The sequence below is a fragment of the Gopherus evgoodei genome, chromosome 4, assembly GCF_007399415.2.
Source record: "Gopherus evgoodei ecotype Sinaloan lineage chromosome 4, rGopEvg1_v1.p, whole genome shotgun sequence".
NCBI classification, from domain to species: Eukaryota; Metazoa; Chordata; order Testudines; family Testudinidae; genus Gopherus; species Gopherus evgoodei.
Window position 1 is genome coordinate 70,526,593 of NC_044325.1, and position 22,291 is coordinate 70,548,883.

General features: G+C 46.5%; 1 protein-coding gene across 5 annotated transcripts in view; it reads left to right on the plus strand.

The window, feature by feature from the left end:
* Nucleotides 1-22,291, plus strand: part of SLC8A3 (solute carrier family 8 member A3) — a 209,190-nt gene that overhangs the window by 171,408 nt on the left and 15,491 nt on the right. For 3 of the 5 annotated variants that reach the window (XM_030559681.1, XM_030559682.1, XM_030559685.1), the window contains one exon: nt 7,197-7,214. The exons of the other annotated variants lie outside the window; for them this stretch is intronic. In XM_030559681.1, coding sequence (XP_030415541.1) covers nt 7,197-7,214 — 18 coding nt within the window. The remainder of the gene's footprint in view (nt 1-7,196; nt 7,215-22,291) is intronic. 5 annotated transcript variants of the gene reach the window in all.

Here is a 22,291-nt window from a genome sequence, read left to right on the forward strand (position 1 = left end):
TGTTGCGGCAAGTCTTCCAATAAAGGGAGTGGATCTGATTTTTCTCCCTTTAAGTCAGGGAGTTTTGCTATTGACTTTAGTGGGAGCCGAATTAGGCCTAATGCAGTAACATTTCTGACTTGTTTAACTTGCTCAAGAACATGTTTAGTTCTTTATGCTGCTTTAAGGAAAGGGCACACTCCTGCTTCCAGTTTCATAGACACCTTCATATGGAAAACCATTAACCCATAGGCACACAGAGAGCTCACTACTACTGAAGCTCAGCCTCTTAAAGTTCCTCTGTCTTCTCAAGAGTTACAGTAGATTGCACAGAGATGCTAACGTCTAGCAATTTGATGTGTGCTGTCACTGAGCTCCTTTCAGGTGCCGGTATGATCCTGACAGTGCTGCTCTCACTTCTTGTTGCTGCCAGTGACTATTATTGTTGTGCAAACCTGAGTCTCATCAAGACTCCATTGCTGCTTCCCTCCTTGCATCACTTTTCCTCTATGGACATCCTGCATCTAACCGTCCAAGGGTACCCTTTCTCTTTAGAGGCTCTCCAGGAATAGAAATTAGAAAACATTTAGGCCATGTCTACGTGAGCTCTTATGTGGGCAAAACTTCCATTGCTCAGGGGTGTGAAAAAACACCTCCCTGAGCGACATAAATCTTTGCTGGCTTAAGCGTTTGTGTGCACAGTGCTATGTCTCCCGCCGACACAACTACGGCCGCTCATTGAGCTGGTTTTATTATGTCAACGGGAGAGCTCTCTGCCAGTGGCATAATGCGGCTACACAAGCACTCTTACAGCAGCGCAGCTGTGCCACCATAAGTTAAAAGTGTAGACATGGCCTTATGTTAGGGCCGGTCACACTACACTATGCATTGGAGCAGCTGCATCGCTGTAGCATGGATGGTGAAAACACTCTGTGCCGATGGGAGAGCGCTCTCCTGTAGGCATAATTACTCCACTTCCGTGAGAGGCAGAAGCTACATTGCGCTGGTGTGGACAGCGCTTAAGTCGCTGTAACTTGTATTGCTCATTGGGGTGTCTTTTTCACACCCTTGAGCAACATAAGTTAGATCGACTGAAGCGGTCGTGTAGACCTGCCCTTAATATTGTTTACAGAATAAAATGTAGGGCCAATTCTATGGTGAAGTAAGCAGTGATGAAAATGACATGGTGGATTGGAAATGGATGCAATACACATTTTGCACAATGCCAGATTGGTATAAATTACATTATTAGTTCTACCCATTTTCTGATCTACTCTCATCCTGGGCCAGAGTCACTCTGGGAGCAATCTTCATTGATCTCAGTGGGGTTACACCAAGGAGAATTTTGGCTAATGATGTGTCACCTGCACAGTAGCATTTGGCCCATGAGCTTCATATTATATAAAAACCACAAACATTATAGATATTAGATACTGGCCTGGGCTGCGAAGTTCAGATACCAGTTACCAGATCCTAGAAAAAAGCAAGTGTTCAGATCTGGGGCTTTGGTTCAGCCTATTATACAAACAAGCCAACAAAACCAGCTCAGGGGGTCTGGGATCCAGGGTTTTGATTTAGACCCAGGCCAAATACAGCATCATGCAAAAGCAAAATGAAGGCAAGTTCAGTAAATAGGAAAGCAAAGCTGCCCCTGGAAAAGGATTTGTATCAGAAAAGTTGTTCTTGCATATCTCGGACATGCCACCATGCTCGTCTGCACTCCAGCCAGACTCTCCTTCAACTGATTGGATTCTCACTGGCCGTTACCTCTCTGCCTGGAAGCAAATCAAGCAAACATCAAAGACAATTTACCCTGGATTTGTTGTGATGATTCTATAGTTGCCAAGTGCCCCTTTTGGAATCTTAGGTTACTCTGGAGTTCCAAGCCTTAAAGGACTGGCTCCTTCTTGTTTCTGATACAGTGTTTGGTATTTTGCAAGTGATCATGTGAAACATTTCGTACTAACAGAGTAATTCTTGCAGCTTAATTAGCGGTATATGCAGAGGCCGGACATAAATAAGAAGGAAAACATTGTGTGTTAAATTCATCCCTAGGGTACTCTACTGAAGCTCTGGAGATTATACTAGGGATTAGTTATTTTAGCTTTATACACCTTCTATCTACTCCTTCATTTTATAACTGAAAATGGAATCCCCTGCCCTGCCTTCTCTATCACAGTCTGGAAAAGGATATATTGAAGACATAGATTCATGTCTCCTGGGAATTCAGCAGGAAGCAGAATTAATGCTACCTGCTTTGTCTGCCGTATCATGTGTTCATCTCATCTCACATCCTGCAACGTTTAGGCAAGGGATACATGGGATTGCTATTATAGTGTAAAAGCCGAGCTTCTTTTAGTGGCTTCCTATAGTAACATGCTTGTCAGGCATCTAAAATACCCTAGACACTAATAACAATGACACACTCCAGGAGTGAGGTGCATTGGCTTGACTGTGTCATGACCAGTGACTGGAAGAGCAGAGGGCACTGCAAATCAGGAATGAGGTGCACTAGCAGAGGTGTGTGAGAGCCCCAGATCAAAAAGCAGAGGGATGCTTCAGATGAGCATTGGTGTGTATTTGCAGAGAGCAGAGGGATCCAGGACTGAACTGGCAGGGGATGTTACAGGTCAGGACTAAAGTACATTAGCTGGTACATGTGCAAGAAGGAAGCTACTGTCTGTGAAATCATGTTCTTGCTTCTGTGAACTATATTCACTCAGAAAGATAAAGCAATCCCCTGGCTTCCTGTTCTGTATTCTTGATGTTCCATTCATCGTTTTAGAGGCTTCTTCAAATATTCATGTATCATATCATATCATAACTGAAGAAGAGAAAAACACTTCTTTTGCAGGCTCAAAAGCAAATGAAAAGTATAAACTCAAATCCCAGAGCACCAGAATATGATAACAGCTTTATGAAACATGAAAACTGGCAATGTTTTTATAATCATTGTCGCTTAGGGGGCGAGTAATATTTCACTATTAGATTAATTTTGAACACTGACTCTACACACCAAAATAATGTTTCTACTTGTGTGAAGAAATTGAATTACATTTGTCAGTGCTGTGCAGAGGTCCAGAACTGTACCAGAGCAGGGGTGCTGCGGTTGGCATTGAAGTGCATTCAACTGAAGCTGTGTGGAGACTCAAGGTTAGAAATGAACAGAGTGTTGTAGGTCAAGGTTGAGGAATAGTGCCAAGGCTGTGTGGCGGTCTCAATCCAGAAAGCAGGAGGTGCTGCGTATCAAAATGGAGATGAGTTTGCAGAGCTCAGGCCTCTGTTGTTACCTGGGGTTTCTGTACCCAAAGCTCTTGGTAACTTTTGCTCTTGGTGAGGTGGTGGCAGGAAATAAATCAATGGTGATGAGGCCGTCTGACTGATAGGTGGCTGGCATAAACAGCACACTACAAGAGCGCTTTCACTTAAAGCTTTACTTTATTTAGTCTCCAGCACTTACACACGTCCGCAACTGATTAGTAAAATACCCCCAAAAATCCCAAATTCATATTTACCAGGGATCTTGATGAGGTCTCGAGTAGATAACTGCAAATGTCCAGTTTCCAGCCTTCCATCTGCAGGGGAACTTGAGCGGTGTCCAAGCGTCCTAGTGTCCAAGTTGCTCAAGTGTCTGAGCTGAGATTTCTTCCTCTTTTTATACCCAATTTGTTAGTATTGCGTAGTTTGTTCATCAAAAACAACTGCTGAGCAGAAGCTAAGTGAAGTGTGGAGATTTCCAGCGTATAGTTTCTATTAGTTAACCAGCTGTATAGCAATAGTTAACAGTTGGCAGACTTTCCATCTTGCAAAACTGCATGCTTTGGAAAAACAACTCAAGTCAGGAGGGCACAGGGTCATGTTTACTCCTCAAGGTCACTCACTTTCCCCTCCCCCCCCCCCCGGTCTGATAGTTGTGCTAAGGTCAGAAAGGCCTCCTTTTAGCTGCTTTCAGCAATAAGCATAACAACTGGTTTTCCAGCTGCTGGCAATGGTTTAATCATGTTCCTGGGCTCTGGACTACTAAAAATCTGCTCGTACTCTGTGTTTCCCCACAGTTCTGCAGCCGTGAAATCTGTCACAGCATCCACTCTTGTTAGGGAATGAGAATCCAGAATCTAACCATTAGTTTTAAGAAAATTTGAAGTAATTGGAACTGGATCTGTTCATACCAGTTAAGGTTCAAGCCCTATATTTATAATTCTTAAGGTTTCAGAGAAAACTTCCAAACATGAACCAGCTTTAAGCAACCTAATCTAGCCCACTTGAGACTGCAAACATACTGAAACAGTAGCTCTAAAATACGTCGGTGTCTCCTATTAATCTCAGTTGGAAGTTAGCTCTGAAACATAACAATAACAAAGTACATGTGGATATTGACATCCAGCTATTATGCATGCCCCACAATCCCAAACAACCTCCCAGCATGCCAGAGATGCAAGCTGTGCCCTACAAAATTTCCTAAACCTCTGACACCTTTTACAATCTGCAATTACTATCTGCAGACATGCAGTGATTTTTGCAGCCGTGTTGGTCCCAGGATATTAGAGAGACAAGGTGGGTGAGGTAATATTTTTTGTTAGACCAATTTCTAAACAATCTGTTCCATCTTGCATTTAGCTTTGATGCGCAGAGTACATCTCCCAGACCTGAAGGAAGAGCTCTGTGTGGCTCAAAATTTTTGTTTGTCTCTGTTGGTCCAATAAAAGATATAACCTCACCCACCTTGTCTCTTGAATATCTGCAGATACACATTGTTAATACCAAAAAATCTGTGGCACACTGAAAATTTCAGAGTTGTGTAAAATAAATTGAATTTAATATTAAGCCAATAACACCAGGGTTACTATACCAATTTTATTATTAATGTTCATATTTAATTCAGTTAAAATCTCCATTTCTGAATGTTCCTGAAGCTACTGCACAATTTCTAGTCCGCCTCCTTGAAATGTCATAGGAACTAGGAGGTCTTGCAGTAGAAGTTAGGTCCAGTTTGCCAGTTTACATGGGGTTTTGCCAGAGCTGTATATAGGCCCCAGGACTGGAACAGACAGAGGAGTTGCATTTTAGGAGTGAGTTGGAATGTAAGAGCTATAGGGTAAAGACCTCAAACTTCATATCTACACCATACTTGGCTTTGGCTAGTGGTATCAGTTTTTCCCTTTCCTGAGTGAATTCTCAAAAATATTTAATCATTCAAATAGTTATTTGGGGGCCTCAGGTAATCCTTCTCCTTTTAGGATCTAGTGAGAATAGACTCTGAAAACCCATAGAAGGCTTTAAATGTAGAGTCCTGAGTCTACTCAGACTCCTTTCACTGCTGACCTTCTGACACATCTGCTGTGCCGCTGACATTCCATGGGTGTTCCTTTGAAATCAGTGCAGTATTAGGACATACCTCATACATTACACCGCACACCAGGTGTCTAGTACATTTAGGAGAACCACAGATGCATTCTTACCTACTGTGTTCTGCTGGAATGGCCCTGCCATTTTCAGTAGAAGCACATCAGAGAACACAAACACTTATAGACACAAAAGGACAATGCCAGACCCCAGGCTGACTGTGTGATCATGTATAGTGCCACTGATGTTTTCATGTTAGCACCAAATCATATGGCTGATACTTCCTTTTCAGACACCACTGAAACTTGAATCAAAAAAATGTGCTTGGGAGTATTGTCTAGTAGTAGTAGTAAGGGACTGAGACTCAAAACTCATGGTTCTTTTTCCCAGCTTTGAAAATCAACCCACGATGTAGCTGGATAAGTTCAAATGTTCACCGTAACCTTTCTTTGCCTCCGTTTCGCCATCTGTAAAATGGAGATGCTAATACTGATTAGTTGTCTGTACAGTGTTGTGAGATTCTTGAACTGAAAAAGCTATAGCAATAGGTAATGAGAGCATTATCATTATTTAACCAAATCTTCATATCATCACAATCCAATCTTGAGAGGCCAGTTGGATGGTTTTCTATTTGAATGATGGGTGGAGGGCAAACTTCAGTGATGGAATGAGGGCTCAGTTCCTATTCAAAGGAGGTTTGCTATTTTCAGCCAGTATAAAGCATTTTATCAAGATCTTGGTAAGATTAGTTTGGAGCTGATTTGTTTGAGTATTGGCCACAGTTTTCTAGGGATAAAACCTAGAAGGGGTCCAGTTGAATCTTTCTTTGTGACAACTATGGAGACTAAGGAGATAGGGGAGGTGAAGGTGGTGTCAGGTAATCACAATCAGTGACAACAGGAGGACCATACTGAGTATTTTTGGAATGGGGGAGACTATTCTCTCCTTTCTTATCGCCTCCTCCTACACTCTAGTATTTCAGCCTGTACTAATCTTGCAGGACCAAATAACTGCATTTGCGGTGCATGGTTGCAATGCAGTAGCATCCTTGTGTGGTGGGGTAGACCGTGCGGCACATGTCAGTGCAATAGCATCATGCGTAGGTGCAACTGGAAGCCAAGAGACCTGTGAAGACTCAACATGGTGGCTCATTGTGACATCTACAGCCCATCTGGGACTCTAAATCTCCGTGAGCTAAGCTTGTGGGGCACAGGATGCATCTGCGAAAATCAGAACTTCCCTATGAATCGTTGGGGATGATGCCTAGCAGCGTTACCCTTATCTCCATTGGTCCTAGGGTCAGTGCCCATTTTATAAACACTCTTTGCCCTGGCCAAGTTCTTCTCAGTGAACCCCTCACCGCCGCTACTGCCTGCACTCACATCTGATATACAAGAGAAGATCTGTCAGTGCATCAGTGTATCAAGGCCTTCCTGTTTTTGGCAAGCCCTCTCCACGTCTACATAGTGTGCCTCAAGCAGGGACACTTCCAACTCATTTTGGGACAGTTTGGCTCATCTCAGACCCTGATATCAGGAGTGACAATCCCCACACGCTTTTCCTGCCCCTTACCCACTATCCCATCCCAAGTCCCATCCTTCTGCCTTGGCCCATGGGGGAGGGGGGATACTTCTGAACACAGAGCCCTTGGGACGCACTTGTTCTCTCCAGCCTCATTCTCATCCTGCTGCTACTGGGCATGCTCACAAATCTGCACCAAGCATGCGGCTACAGAGAGCTCACACGCTGCACTAAGCCAACTTCATCACTCATTTAAACTGTCATCTGCAAATAGCCTTTGCGCCATCTCCAAATGGGAAATTAACTCTCTTCCTGTTTTCTTCTTTCCTTCTTTTGTTTTTCATTTCATACAGCGCTGCTACTCACTCAAGGTAAGACTGCTTTCACTCCTTTGCTCTATCGGTGTGGCTTTGATTTCATTCTCTTCTTCAGTCAGAGGCTTTTGTGCTCATGCTCATTGTATCACAGTTACTAGGCTGTGTACCCAAGGAGCAGATACATTAAGCATGCACCAGTTATTGACACATGAGGTCAAAAGTCAAATCCAAGGTTTTTTTGGCCACAAATCTAGGGGAAGTGACCTTTCCAATAACATACAGCTGAACCTACAACTCCTGATAGTTTAGGACATGGGACACCTCACTTCCCAGTCCCAATCACACATCTTCCTTTCTGCATCTATAGTGCTTACTTACAATAAAACAGAGTGGGCCTAAGTGTGGTATTACCCCCAGAATTCACAGTGGAAGGCAGCCGAAAGAAAACTCCTGGAAGTTTGGGTATAAGGTTGGTCATAAGTGCCTCCTAGAGAACAACTGATGTGCCACCAAGAAGAGAGTGCAGTGTAGACCTCCCCAATACCAAAAGGAGGGAAAATCAGGACACTATGCCCTGCCTTGCTAAGCTCACATTGTAGTATGAGTTATTCCTTCTGTATTTTTGTTATCCCTCCAGTTCCAGGTTTGATCATGGTTGAGTTTGCACTAAGGAAATATTTGGCACAAGAAGCAGGCACTCGAAGGCACAGAGAAGGGCTTGTATTTTTGTGTTTTAAATAGAGTTGGACAAAAAAAATTCTGGAAATTATGAGTCCTGAACTGGACTACAACTATCAGGAAGTGTCACTGCTTGGAACTGACAGATGCTTAACTGCTGTGACAGAAGCAGCTCTGCAGAACACCTGGAAGTGCTCTGCAAGCCACCAGTGCTCTACAGACCACAGCCTGAGAAGCCTTTGTTCTAGGAAGAGTTTAAGGTGAACCATTCATACATGTTCATCATGCCCAAGTTATGGTGGCATTTGGATCAAAGACCATATCCAAGACTTCATTGCAAATCAAGAGGAAAATATCTTTATGCTACCACCTTCAATTCCTAATACTCTAAGGCAGTTGTCCATAGAGCAGGGCTGACTCTTGGTTTTTTGCCGCCCCAAGCAAAACAAAACAAAACAAACAAACAACAACAACAAAAAATGGAGTGCCACCACCAAAGAAGAAAAAAAAAAAGGCTGGAGTGCCGCCGCTGAAGCAAAGGTGCCGCCCCAAAGGGCCGGAATGCCGCCCCTTGAGAAGTGCTGCCCCAAGCACGTGCTTGGGACACTGGTGCCTAGAGCCGTCCCTGCCATAGAGCATGTCCAGAATCCCAAACGAGGCTAATTAGGACATGGCTAATGACAGCAAAGGTCACAGAATCCCCAAAGTTCAGTTCAGGATACTTATGAAAAGCTTTTCTCCTATGAATTTTGTCAGTTCTTCAACTTCAGCAGGATGGGAAATGAGTCAAGTGCAACCTTTCTCACAGCAATTTTGTTGCTTTAATTCACTAGCCACTTAATTTGATCAGAACCTCTGGAACCAAATAATTTGTATTAATCTAATTTCCACTCTGTGATCAAATTTGATTGCATTTGGCAGGAATTACTGGATAATTTGTCACCATCTATGGAAAGTTGCTGTTCAGTTAATAAAAAAGGGCCAAATTTCTGACCTGGAGGAAGTGGAAGGGTCCTGAGGATAGGGTACCCTGTTCCCCCTCAGTCACACTGGCTTTCGCCAGGCTGTCTAGAATGCTATGTTTATCTAATGTCAGATCTGTTGTGTGCAGCGCATTATTTCTGTGCAGAGCTGGGCTGACATCACTTGTACCTTGTACGTGTTTAAAACTACAAATACCAAGATAGAAAATATCCAGACCAATATCAATAATACCCACACCCCCACATAGCAGAAACACACATTAGAGCACCACTCAGTACCAATCACGGCTAATAAGGAGAGATGGATGTGACATTTTCACTTAGTCCATGTCACGTTAGATTTAGAAAAGGCAAACATTCAGGAGTGTCTGTAAAAATTACATTGAAAACTACATTGGAGCTTGTCATCTACCCCACCCCTGGCTTTTCATGTTACCTTTTCCTACCAAGCTCCTCATCTCCCTGCAGCTGTCCCACTGACCTATCTTAGAGCCGGTGGGTTTGTCTATACTGTAATTAAACACCTGTAGCTGGCCCTTGTCAGCTGGCTCAGGCTCAAGAGGCTTGGGCTGTGGGGCCGTAAAATTGCAGTGTAGATGTTCAGGCTCTGGGACCCCACGAGAGAGGAAGAGCCCAGAGCCCAGGCGCCAGCCCAAGCCCGAATGTCTACACCACAATTTTACCACCCCGCAAGCCCAAGTCAGCTGACGTGGACCAGCCATGGGTGCTTAATTGCAGTATAAGAGTACCGGAGTGACCTAGTGGCTCTGTCACTTGGCCCCCTTTTGGACTCCCCCTAGATGTCTCACATTTCTCCTGGCGATTCTTGTTTCTCTTGTGTGTGTATTTCATGTCTTCCGCCCACCATTGTTTGCTCTCCAGAAACGCAGCAGCTTTTAGGGTCAGGACATCTGCAGCTCTGTCTCTTCACTCTGTCTCCAGCACAGAGCACTGGTGTCAGGTTTATGCCTACTGCTTGCCCCTTGGCTGGCTTGTGACTAGCGAGGAGGAAAGCTCAAGTGGTTAGATATTCACTTCTGTCTGTATACACACTAGAACTCTGGATACATATCAGAGACACAGATGGCCCAAACCGAGACCCCCAGGTCCAAGCAGCCCCTGATTTTGGAGAAGTTCATATCTTTGCAGTTAGCCTCTATGTGTTTGCAGCATGAGGGTGTGCTGAAATCACACAACAAGGAGCTGCCTCGCAAGATTTCCAATAATTTTGGTTTGAAAATCTCATGAGAACAACTTTCTGGGGCATTATTGGACTGCTGCTCCCAAGCCTGAAAGTAAAGAACCACGTGAAAAATTGAAAATATTTTTGTTTTAAATGAGTTTGAGTTTGGATGAACTTCGCATTTGAACGTGTGCCCGTGCTTATTTGATCCAAACTCATTCTGCAATCCATACCTGTGACTCAATGAACTTTGAAAAGAACTGTTTTAGGATGCACCTGATGGCTGGTAGATTAAAGTATCTGATTCTGACTGCATGAAATGAATGTGTTGGGCTGGCCTAGGACCACAATTTAAGTTTTTAGAGATAAGGTTTTATCAAACCTCAGACCAACACAGATGTTTCTGTAAAATTTTAAAAATTCCACTGCTCATATTTTGTTTTCATTTAAACATTCCTTGCAGTGTTTGCAATGGAAACAGTACAGCACAGTTAGTATGTGAGATTTTGAAACTGAAACTGAATATAAGCAAATGTGAAACTGACATATTTTCATTGTACAACATAAGAGAAATGCACAAGGCAAGCAGCATAAATAATGAAAAGTAAGTGAGATGTTTAAAATCATCTCAGGTGTCAGCACACTTTTAACATGTTGATTTCTAAATAAATGATTAATATTTCAATGGCGTTGTTCATCCAAAGACCTCAAGTGTAAATTGAACCACGAAAACCTCCTGTGAGGTGGATGAATATTAGCTCCATCCCATAGATGGAGAAACAGAGGCCAATATGATTTCCCCAAAATCACCCAGCGAGTTAACAGCAGGGACAGAAATAGGACCTGGAACCCTTTGCTTTAACCACAAAACCATGTTTTCTCTACTTAAAGTAGCAATTTTTGCAACACGCTCATTTTCATCACTTTGGGGAATTCATTGTTCTTATTGGTCTTATTCTTATTGTTGTTAGTACTGGGAAATGACTACGCTGCATAATGTTAATATGGAGAAATGGTGATGGTATTTGATAAATTTACTAGTTATTCCTATAGGAATGTCTGACCGTCCTCTTCATCATCTCACATCTCAGTCACGGCAACATCCTCGTCTCTGGCTTTGACAAAGGCAATATTGCCCCTCTCGTACCCATTGAGAATGCTTCTGCAAAGATCATTTTCCTATCCCATCACTTTGTCCATGTTGCTCCTCTTTTGCATCCCTCCACTGGGTTCCCCTTCTGTACCCCCATCAAACATAAACTACTTGTTGTTACTTTCCAGGCCCTTCATGACCAATCCCCACTTGATCTATCATCTCTGATTCACTATCAAAAGATCCACTCCTGCCTCCAGCCGGCCCATCATACCAGCCTCCAACACCCACTGGTTAAATTTTCTTTGTGCTTTCTCCTGGGCTCCCCCCCCCCCTCCCGGTGCTTGGGAGGAGCTCCCCATACACATCTGCAAAGCTACCTCATTATCCACCTTCAGAACCCTCCATAAAACTCTCCTTGTAAGTCTTCGGGCCTGTCTCTTTCTCAGTGTTCGGACAGCGGTGAGCCCAGTGAAGCCCTCACTTCAGCCTGTGGCCTCCAGCACATCTGCAGTACAAAGACATAAGCCCTGCTGTGCCCTGTACAGAGACCAGTGGAGCCACAGCCCAGCAGCTAATCTGTGAAGTTAGGTGGAGGATTGTGTCCCCTCACCCTCCAGCATAGCTACATTAACCTGTGCTCCTGGGCCAAAGGCAGGGCCCATGCCCGGGACACAAACAGCAAAAGGAAAAGCTTCTTGGCAGTTCTGTTAAAGAGCTACGCTTGCTAGAAGGAAGTGAATGCTGCTGGGACATGAGATGGAGGAGACTTTCTTGCATGCGCAGGCTGATGCTGACCCAGCCAGGTTCTCTCAGGTTTCCCCTATAGGTGACAAGCATTTTAGAGAGCAGGTTGGGGAAGGGCAGCTCTGAGTCTCCTGCTGGCATCTCCTGCAGCTTCACTTTATTCCTTGACACTAGCTGGCGCACAGCTAAGTGGGATACGCGTTGTGTTTCACGCTGGCAACCGATAAACGGAAAGCTTTAGAGTGCTGTCCTGCAGGACTGAGATTACCACGCTCTGTTTGGTATCACCTCATTGTCTTTGCACGACAGCTGCTCTGCCTCTTCCTCACCCCTAGTTTGAGCTTTCAGTGCACCCCACCTCCTTCCTACCCAGGGATGATGTTGAGAAGCAATGTCAGGGATAGCTGGGTCACATTGTGAGGGTAGGTCAGGCAGGTGAGGGTGTTCCCAGCCAAAAAGAGACAAAATGTCTTGAACTGCTGTTTCTAAGACTGGTCATTTGCATTTATCTCACAGCAGCTGGAAATCTTCCTTCTTCCCCAGTTAGCATCCCCAACCCCTGAAATCCCTGTGAATTCATCAACTCCCAGGCGATGCCCAGCTGATTAGCAAGGAGTCAACATCATGAATGTAGCTCAGCTTCATCCAGTCTCTTTCCCCTGTGGGGGTCTCGACACATTTTGGAGAACATGTTTTTATTCTAAATTAGTGTTATTGGGGCATCGGATTGGTAGGCACCTAAGGATCAATGAGTCCTGTCCCCTGCTATTACAGGCAGCCCCATTTTCACAGATGTCTCTGTCCTTCCCAGTTCTGGCTGGTACTAGAAGTGCCCAGAAGCGATGTGTTCCCAGTATTTCCAGCCTCAAAAGCTGCAGTCTCACACTCAGCATGCTTGACACTGCCATGGTGCTGTCCATGGACTGATCTCAAAGCACTTTCCAAATATCAGTGACTTAACCCACATGATGTCCATGTTGGTAGACAAGTGCTATTTCCATGGTGCGGGTGGGGAAACTGAGGGCTGGAGCATTAAAGTGACAGACCGAGTCAGTGGCAGAGCCAGAAAGAGAAGGCCTCAGAGAGCCGACTCCCTGCAACACGGTTTCGCCTTCCTCCACAGAGAGAGCCTGACATTTCCAGAATGGTTTAGCAGAGCTGAATAATTCTGCATAGGCTTTGGGGTGTTTAGTGAAACTCTTTGTAACTTACTATTACAAAGCATTTTGTCCTGTGGTAAGGCCCTGTGGGCAGATTGTGACCCTGAATCAGGAAACAGTCTATCCGTAAGTCTGCGTTGCTATTCACGTGAGCTGTCATCACTAAAACTGACTGCCTGGGAATTGTTCGCATCCCCGTCACTTCCACCTGTTAGATCTTGTCTTACAGACTCTGAGCTCTTTGGGGCAAGGATTGTCGTATGTTCGTACAGCACCTAGCACAACGGGGCCTAACCTGGTTGAGACCTATATGTGCTCCCACAGTTTGCATGTTAAATAATAGGAATAATGTTCGCATTCACTTATGTTCAGACTAGAAGGAGTTAGGAGGAAGCAATTCATCCAGCCTTACCCATCTCTAAGAGACAGAGGAGGGAACCCAGGAAGAACTGCCAGGCTCCTTTTCTTGCCTGGTGTCTCCCGACCTTATCAGGCTAATTGGAGTTGACAGCCAGGAGTCCAGGGTGCAATCCACATTGAAAGCTGAGTGTTGAGGCTGATACAAACAGAAATCAGGACTGGTTAATAATTAAGCTGCTCTTGGCAGCATTCACTTTAACAGATTTGACCTGCCAAATTAAAAATGGTCTTTCTTTAAAAAAACTATCATAGCCCTTGTTATTTTTTTGCTGAGGAGGGGAGGGGAGAGTTTTATGCGCTCAGATGCACTCAGATGTAGAGAGGCACATGAAGGTAGGAATATTTGACCATATACCTCCTCCTGAAGGCCTCCCAAATTTATCCAATGAGCCCTTGGACACTGCACCTGGACATACACCCCCTGCAGGGAATACTCCTCTGGGTTCAAGGACCTGTATTTTAGGTCAACCCAGACTTAAATTTAACTTTGGTATTTCCTGCCAATATAGCACATACTGCTTTGAACAAAGGACAGGGAGCCAGAACAACTGGGATATATGCCCAGCTCTACTGTTTATTTGCTCTTTGACCTTGAGAAATTTTCCACCTTGCTCAGATCCCACATCTATAATGTAGGGATAATAATAGTTCTCTGCCTCACAGTGAAGATACAGGGTGGGAGGCTTCATCAGAGAATCACTGAGATGAGAGAGAAGGGATTGTCTTCACTACTGGGGTAATTCGACCTAAGTTACGCTACTCCAGCTATGTGAATAATGTAGCTGGAATCGACGTAGCATAGGTCGATTTACCCCAGTGTCTTCTCTGTGCTGCGTTGACAGGAGATGCTCTCCAGTTGACTTCCCTTACTCTTCTCAAAAAGCTGGAATACTGGGGTCAACCGGAGAGCGCTCTGCCATCATTTTAGCGGGTCGTCACAAGACCCGCTAAATCGACCCCTGCTGCATCGATTGCAGCAGCATCGATCTCACTATAGAAGAGACAACTCCTGAGAAGGTGAGATGTGTGTTGGTTAAAACTTTTATGTGTATATTAAGGACATTGGGCAAGATGGCCTCTTATCCATGGACAAATGGCATATTCATACCACTGGATGTTGACACGGCATTTGAGACTTCTAGTCTGTGCCAATCACTTAGCTTGGGTGAACAGGTATCTCTGAGATTACACCAATCTTTCTTCTCAAACTGAAAACTCAAGAATCAGGATAAGCAACTACTCTCTGCCCTCATCTGTAGAGTCCCAAAAGTTTCAGTCTTCTCCTTCATCTGATTTGGCATGAAGGGTACATGAAGCTGCAGGAAGAGATCATGTAATAGCACAGTCTCAGGTGACAGCTATATGCAGATGATGCCTAGCTCTACATTTCTTTAATATCCAACACTATCAGCACCATCTCCCAGCTACCATAGAGTCATCAGCCCCTGGATGAAGAATAGTTGGCTGAAACTCAGCATGGAGAAGATGGAGGTCCTGGTGATGGCTAGCATGAAGCACAGTAGAAGTGTCTTGCACTCATCGAGAAAGACCAGGCCTTTTTGGCCTCTTCTCTGCTTCTAGATGGCTAAGTGGTTGCAACTTATAACAATGCCCTCTTCCATCTACAGGTGGCCCACGCACTCAGCAACACAGTCCACTGAGCGCACAACACCCAGTGCTCCACTGTGTGCATTGCCTCTTGTGGAACACAGAATCAAAATCAAGGTTTTTCGTCCTGATTTCCAAAGCCCTTCAGGGGACTGGCCAAGGTTACCTGAGGATGTGGCTCTCTCCACATGATCATGACTGCCATTAACAGCAGAACAATACAACTGTGAGCCACAAGGGTGAGACACATGAGTGTAGGAGACAGAATGTCCTTCCCAGCTGCCCATCAATTATGGATCTCACAGCAGAATGACCATGGCCCTCATCACCCACAGAACAAATCACAAAACTCGCTTAATTCACTTAGGTTTTCCACAATGAATAAAACAAACAAATAGGAGGGCGAATGAAAAAGCAAAGCAATAATGTGTTTTAAAAAATCTGAGACTTGAAGGTGGCACAGCTACCATGGTGATGAGCATGCTATAACTCTTGGATTTAGTGCCTAGAAATGTTGTTTTTTCTGTCTTGCTACCAGACAGTGAATTGGTCGTGTAGGTGGCACCCACAGAGTATGTTTGAGTGTCATTTACAGACATACGATGAATATGATACCATTTAGCTGACACATGTGGCTCATACTGTCAACACTGTAGATATAAAGTGTCCAGACATGATTGCCGCTTAAATTAGCATGGAGAACTGGTGGCAATACAGAGGCATAGTTAAGATTGGTTGGGGTACTCCAGCTCTGCACTTTCAGTACTTTGGGGATTTTTTGAAGTTTAAACTTAACTTTCACTGGCTTTCTAATGTTTGGTTGGTTTTTTAAATACATATTTGAGGCTTTCTTTTTCCCTTCACTTATTGAGACATATTGTGAATCATCTAAGAATTTCCTTTGATGCTTTCATTTCCAAACATTTTCTACTAATTGTTCTGTGACATGGGCCTCTTAATTTCCTAAAAACAAAATGTGCACAGGACATGTAGCAAAGGGCCAAAAGGCAGGGCAATGTCCTCTGGTGCTGCCACTCTGACCTAACGGCACTCCTGCCTCTGCCACTCTGTGGCCTTGGATCCTCTCCCCTCGCATGGTAACCTGTCTTGTGCCCATTGCCTCCCAGCTCCTTCTCTCGGAGCTCCACTGTGCCTTGTTACTGCTAGTTTTTTGCCAGTTGCTGCAGCCTCTGTTGCTCTGTGCAGTTTACCAACTTATTCCCATCAGCTGAAAAGAGGATTGCCAATTGTAGAGCTTGAGAGGTCTGCTGCGACATTTTGAAGTACATTATTGATTTCAAAAGATGGATGTATTTGTGTCTGCTTTTACGATGGATTAATGTAGTATCAACTGCCTTAGGATTTCTTGTGTATTTCATAAAGTCTGCAGGCCTCGTAAGGTTTATAACATTTTCAGTCAATCTCTGGCAGGGTTTGTGAGTCCAGGCAAGGTTTATAAAAAGAGTCCATGCTGAGTATATAATCCCTATATGACTTCTTGTGAGGAATAGGAGATCTACTGGAATCTGTACAGGATTCATAAACCTCAGTGTCTCTGACATTACCTGGGGTGTTTATAAACTGTACAAGAATCCCTGAGTAATTTGTGCCTCAGTGCTTGGCCAGAGCAAGACTCCTCTGTGTTGTATCTTCCCACTTCTTAGAGCCCTCCCACTCAGGCTCAGAAAGTCAGCAGTCTGAAATTTGTGTGGTCAAAGTTGCCACTTGCAAGGACTCTTGAGTGACATCCTGACGTCCCTTGTTGATGAGATGACGCTTGTCGGTGGGGATGACGCTGGTGTCAGCCGCACCCTTTTGTCAATCTCCAGATCTGCTTGTTTGAGGGTGGTTGGTTGATTGGTTGTTTTATGAAATTCCTTGCAACTTGTCAAATAATAACGGTGGGATGTGTCCATTAGTCAGATGTGTCCATCAGCCTCCAAAGTCTGGAGAAGGCTTTCAGCTCCAGCATGCAGATCAGAAGGATGCAGCTCATTAGCAACAGGAGACATAGGAGTGTTCCCTCCAGCAGCCCCAATATCATCGGGAGACTCCTGTTGACTTGCACTAGTAGTCATCTCCGCAGCCAGGGCACCACAGGGAGAATCTTACACTAGTTGTCAGCAGGAGAAGCAGCAGTACCCATTTCAGCAGCCTGATGAGCAGAAGGTGGTTGATGCTGCTGACCTAACCACAGGGAGCAGCAGCAGTAGTATCCACCTGGTAGCAGCACTGGTACCTGTTGGCCAGAAGCAGCAGTGTCCACCTCATGAGGAGCTCAGGGACTCAGAGCAGGCACAGCCTCTGTGCTAGCATTCAGATAATCATTTCTGGCCTCTTACACTGGATGCCAATTCTGGTTGGCCTCCTTTGACTGTTCAATCACTTGCTGCTGGTACATCTCCAGCTGCCTATGCCTCTATCCCTCCTGCTTTGCTGTTGCTGTTCCTGCAGCATGTCTTGGCCCCTCTGCTGGTTTTACCCATCCTTCTGCAGGTTCCTGCTCTCTCCTATACAGGGCACATACCCACTCACCAAGAGCAGCTTTTCCACAGCAAACCACATCATGGGCTTGTGCTATCCTAAGTTCAAATGCTGAAGTAGCAACAAGGAACCTACCATCACCACCTTGCTGCTTCAGCTAGTTCCCTGACTCTGCCTTAGTCTCACGAGCAACTCCTTAGCCCACACCCAGCACATCCTCGGCACAGAGCGCGTTGGCACTATCATCTTGGGAACCGATGCCAAGAAAGGTCTCCTCCCGAGATGCTCGGTACCTGCACGGCTTCACCCGCGGCCAATCGGTGTCTAGGCACCAGTTTCAGTGCCTTAGAAGAAGAAGAAGCCGAAGAGGGAGCATTCTCCCCTGGGCAAATCTAAAGAGCAGGCGGCTGCTGCTCCCTTTGACACTAAAGGCATTTGAGGTGGCTCAAAACTTGCTGCGCCTCACTCTGCTGTTCTCACCCCCTAGGACAGAGGAGACTCCGGCCCCGTCAGCACCACCACGGCAGGTGCAGTCAAGAGGGAAGCCAATGATGATGTCCTGGCACTCCCCTTTTCCACGGCACTCCCAACATCAACACCTCCAGAGAGAGAACCCAGTCGGTCCCTGAGTGCCCAACATTCAGTGCCCCAAAGCACAGCTCCTCTGTGGTCTTTCTTTTTGGAGACCTCAGAGTCAGAATCAGACTCCTACTGCTCCGATAAGAGCAGAAGCAGGAGGTCTAGGTGATGGCAGGAGAGATGGGCTTACCCGGTGCCATGGCCACTGCAGTGGCAGAACCCCTTGCAGTGGCCCTTCTGGACTCCTGGGGCCTTTCACCAGAGGCAGGGAAGAGTCAAGGGTCCCACTCAGCAGCAACTTCGATGGCTTCAGCCACCTTTATCCCACCGACTGAACAGCCAGCCACTGAACCACCGCCACTGGTGTCGACACCATCAGCTGCAGCACCATTGCTGGCACCAACTTCGGCAGCAGCTGCAGCTTCGCTGCCGACATTGCCTTAGGTGCCAGCATAGGCGGCGCCGCTGTTATGAGCACTGGCCTTAACAGCAGCTCCTGCACCAGCAGTAGCACTGATAGCAGCCCCGGCCCCAACGGCAGCTCCAGCACTGACACTGCCACCAGTGGCAGCTCCGATGCTGACATTGGCACTGAGTTCAGTGTCAATAGCCCCAGCTCTAAGTATGGCACCATCCGCATCAGCACCTGCCGGGATCTCCAAGAGTCATGGGATCCCTTGGGCGCTGATGGCAGGGAACAGCCACTGTTCTTTGTGGTTTCTTCCTAGTCATTGCCGGACAAGGTGCTGGCTGGCACCGCCATAGCCCTGGCGCTCGATGACAATCGGGTGTTGCAGCCGTTGCTGTGCCGGGTTGCCCAGAGTCTGGGCATCAAGGCAGAGGAGGTAGTAGAGGACTCTGATCCCATGGTGGATATCCTCATGCCCTCTGGACCTTCCCATATTGCCCTGCCGCCCATAAAAACAATTGCAGACACCAGCAAAACCTTGTGGCAGACCCCAGCCTCATTCCCACTCACTGCCAAGCGCAATGAACGGCAATATTTTGTGCCCTCTAAACTTTATGAACATCTTTATTCCGACCCGCAACCTGATTCCCTTGTTGTGGATGCTGCTTATCAGCATGAGCAGCAAGGTTTCCAAGGCCCCTCCCCCAAAAACAGAGAGGCTAAAAAACTTGACCTTTTTGGGAGGAAAGTCTATTCCAGGGGTGGATTGCAGCTCCAAATTTCCAACCAACAAGCCATTGTCAGCCAGTACTCTTTTATAATACCTCGGCACAGTGGCAAAATTTGCGGAACTGCGCCCCCTAGACTCCCGTGCTGAGTTTTCAGCCTTGGTTGAGGAGGGCAAGCTAATCTCCTGAGCTTCCCTCCAGTCTGTGCTGGACTGTACTGATGCAGCCACGACAGTCATGTCTATGGGGGTGGCCATGAGAAGGGGCTCTTGGTCTCTGGTCTCCTGTACGAGGTCCAGCAGACCATACAGGACCTCCCCTTTGAGGGTGTGACTCTGTTTTTGGAGAAGACAGATAAAAGGCTACACAGCCGAAAAGACTCTAGGGACACCTTCAAATCCTTGGGCCTACACACTCCTGCCATGCAGCTGAAGCCTTTCAGTCCTCAGCCTCTTCTGTGGTTCTGCCAACAGAACCGACAGGACGTTTCCAGGAGGAGGAATAGGAGCAGCAGAAAAAGGCTGCACCTGTCCTCAGGACAGGGCTCTGGCCAACCCAAACCATCTTCCAGCCCCAAACCAACCTTTTGAAGGTGCGGTTGAGGACGGCACACCAGAACAAGAACTGGATCTGCTCTGCCTTACCTTTTTGTCCCCTTTCTACCAGGCATGATCCCATATCACTTCAGACCACTGGGTGCTCCACATAGTAGAGAGGGGATACTCCATCAAATTCTGTGCCCTCCCACCCTTCCCTGTCCCTCTTCAGGGACCCCTCTCACGAGCAACTCCTTATACAGGAGGAGCACTCACTCCTTTTGCTAGGGACAGTGGAAGAGGTTCCTCAGGAGCAGAAGGGCAAGAGTTTCTATCCTTGGTATTTACTAATTCTGAAAGCCAAAGGTGGGCACAGGCCCATCCTAGACCTGTGAGAACTCAACAAGTTCGTGAAGAAGCTCAAGTTTCGCATGGTCTCTTTGGTTTCCATCATCCCTTCATTGGATCCAGGAGACTGGTATGCCACCCTCTACTTGAAGGACGCGTACTTTCACATAGCAATAATGCTGTCCCACAGAAAATACCTCAGGTTTGTGGTGAACAACACCCACTACCAGTTCACAGTCCTCCCCTTCAGCCTGTCAGCGGCTCCTTGAGTGTTCACCAAGTGCATGGCAGTCGTGGCTGCGTTCCTGCGCAGATGGCAGGTACAGGTGTTCCCGCACCTCGATGACTGGCTCATCGAGGGCCACTCCAGGTCTCAAGTGGAGACACAAGTCAACTTCATAAGACTGACATTCAATGAACTGGGTCTTCTTCTGAATGAGGGGAAATCAATGCTGTTCCTGGTTCAGAGAATAGAGTTTATAGGGGCAGTACTTGACTCGACACAAGCCAGGGCATACCTCCCAGAAGCAACGTTTCAGTCCCTGGGTGACATCATACGAGGTCTCAGGCAGTTCCCCACCACCACAGCAAGGAATTGCTGAAACTTCTAGGACACATGACAGCCTGTACCTGCGTGGTGCGACATGCCAGACTCAGGCTTCGGCCTCTTCAGTTGTGGCCAGTGTTGCTGTATCAGCCAGCCTGGGACAATTTGGACAGGGTCATGACCCTGCCCTGCCAGGTTCTCGACTCGCTCCCCTTCTCCAGCCCTCAGCCATCTCTCTCCCTAGCGACGGATGCATCATCACTGGATTGGGCTCCATCGCAGATGTGTTCCTCCTCCCATGGGGAGGCCATCTCCTCTACCTGTTTCCTCCTATCCCTCTTGTTCACAAGATGCTTGTCAAGATATGGAGGGAACAAGCTTCAGTGATATTGATAGCTCCAGCATCCGAACCTCGAGTTGCTGCACCTCATGGTGTGGAAGCTCTGTGACTGAACCCTATGGCGCTCTCCTGCTCTGTCTCAGTTAGACAAGTCCTTCTGGGCAGTAGAAAACTCTCCACCAGGGCTACCTACCTTGCTAGGGGGAAGAGATTTTCAGTCTGGTCCACACAGCATCATTGATCCACGACGCTCACCTCTGTGCCACTTATCTTCTCTATCTCAAGCAGCAGGGGCTGTCCATGTCGTCAATAAGGGTTCACTTGGCCACTATCTCTGCCTTTCATCCAGGTGGAGAGGGCCGCTCGGTCTTCACTAACCCTATGGTCAGCCGTTTCCTTAAAGGTCTCAGCAGGCTATACGCTCATGTCCAGCAGCCTGTCCCGGCTTGGGACCTCAGTCTAGTCCTTTCCAGACTCATGGGATCGCCCATTGAACCTTTGGCAACATGCTGTCTGCTCTCTCTCTCATACAAGGTGTCGTTTCTGGTAGCGATAACCTCAGCCAGGAGGGATTCTGAGCTCAAGACCCTGACATCAGAGCCCCCTTACACTGTGTTCCATAAGGACAAAGTCCAGCTCAGACTTCACCCAGCTTTCCTCCCGAAGGTTGTCTCCCAGTTTCACACCAACCAGGAGATCTACCTCCCAGTGTTCTATCCTAAGCAGCACTCGAGCAGCAGGGAGCAGAGACTTCACCCACTGGATGTCCACAGAGCACTAGCCTTCTACATTGAGAGAATAAAACCATTCTGAAAGTCTGTCCAGTTACTCATGGCAGTGGTGGACAGAATGAAAGGTCTTCCTGTCTCTTCTCAACAGATTTCATCATGGATCACGTCCTGCGTCTGTGAGTGCTACAACCTGGCAGGGGTGCCTGCTCCTCCGATTACTGCGCATTCCACCAGGGCTCAGACCTCTTCAGTGGCGTTCCTGGTGCAGGTTCCCACCCAGCGACATGGTCCTCCGTACACACTTTCACCATGCACTAGGAAATCACCCAGCAGGCCAGGGATGATGCAGTCTTTGGAAGAGCTGTGCTACAATGAGTAGATAGCTCCGACACTACCTCCTGGACTTGGGCTTGTGAGTCACCTGATTGGAATGGACATGAACAAGCACTCTTAGAAGAAAAAAGGATTACTCACCTTCTCTTAACTGTTGTTCTTCGATATGTGTTGTTCAAGTCCATACCAATACCCACCCTCCTACCCCTCTGTCAGAGTAGCCA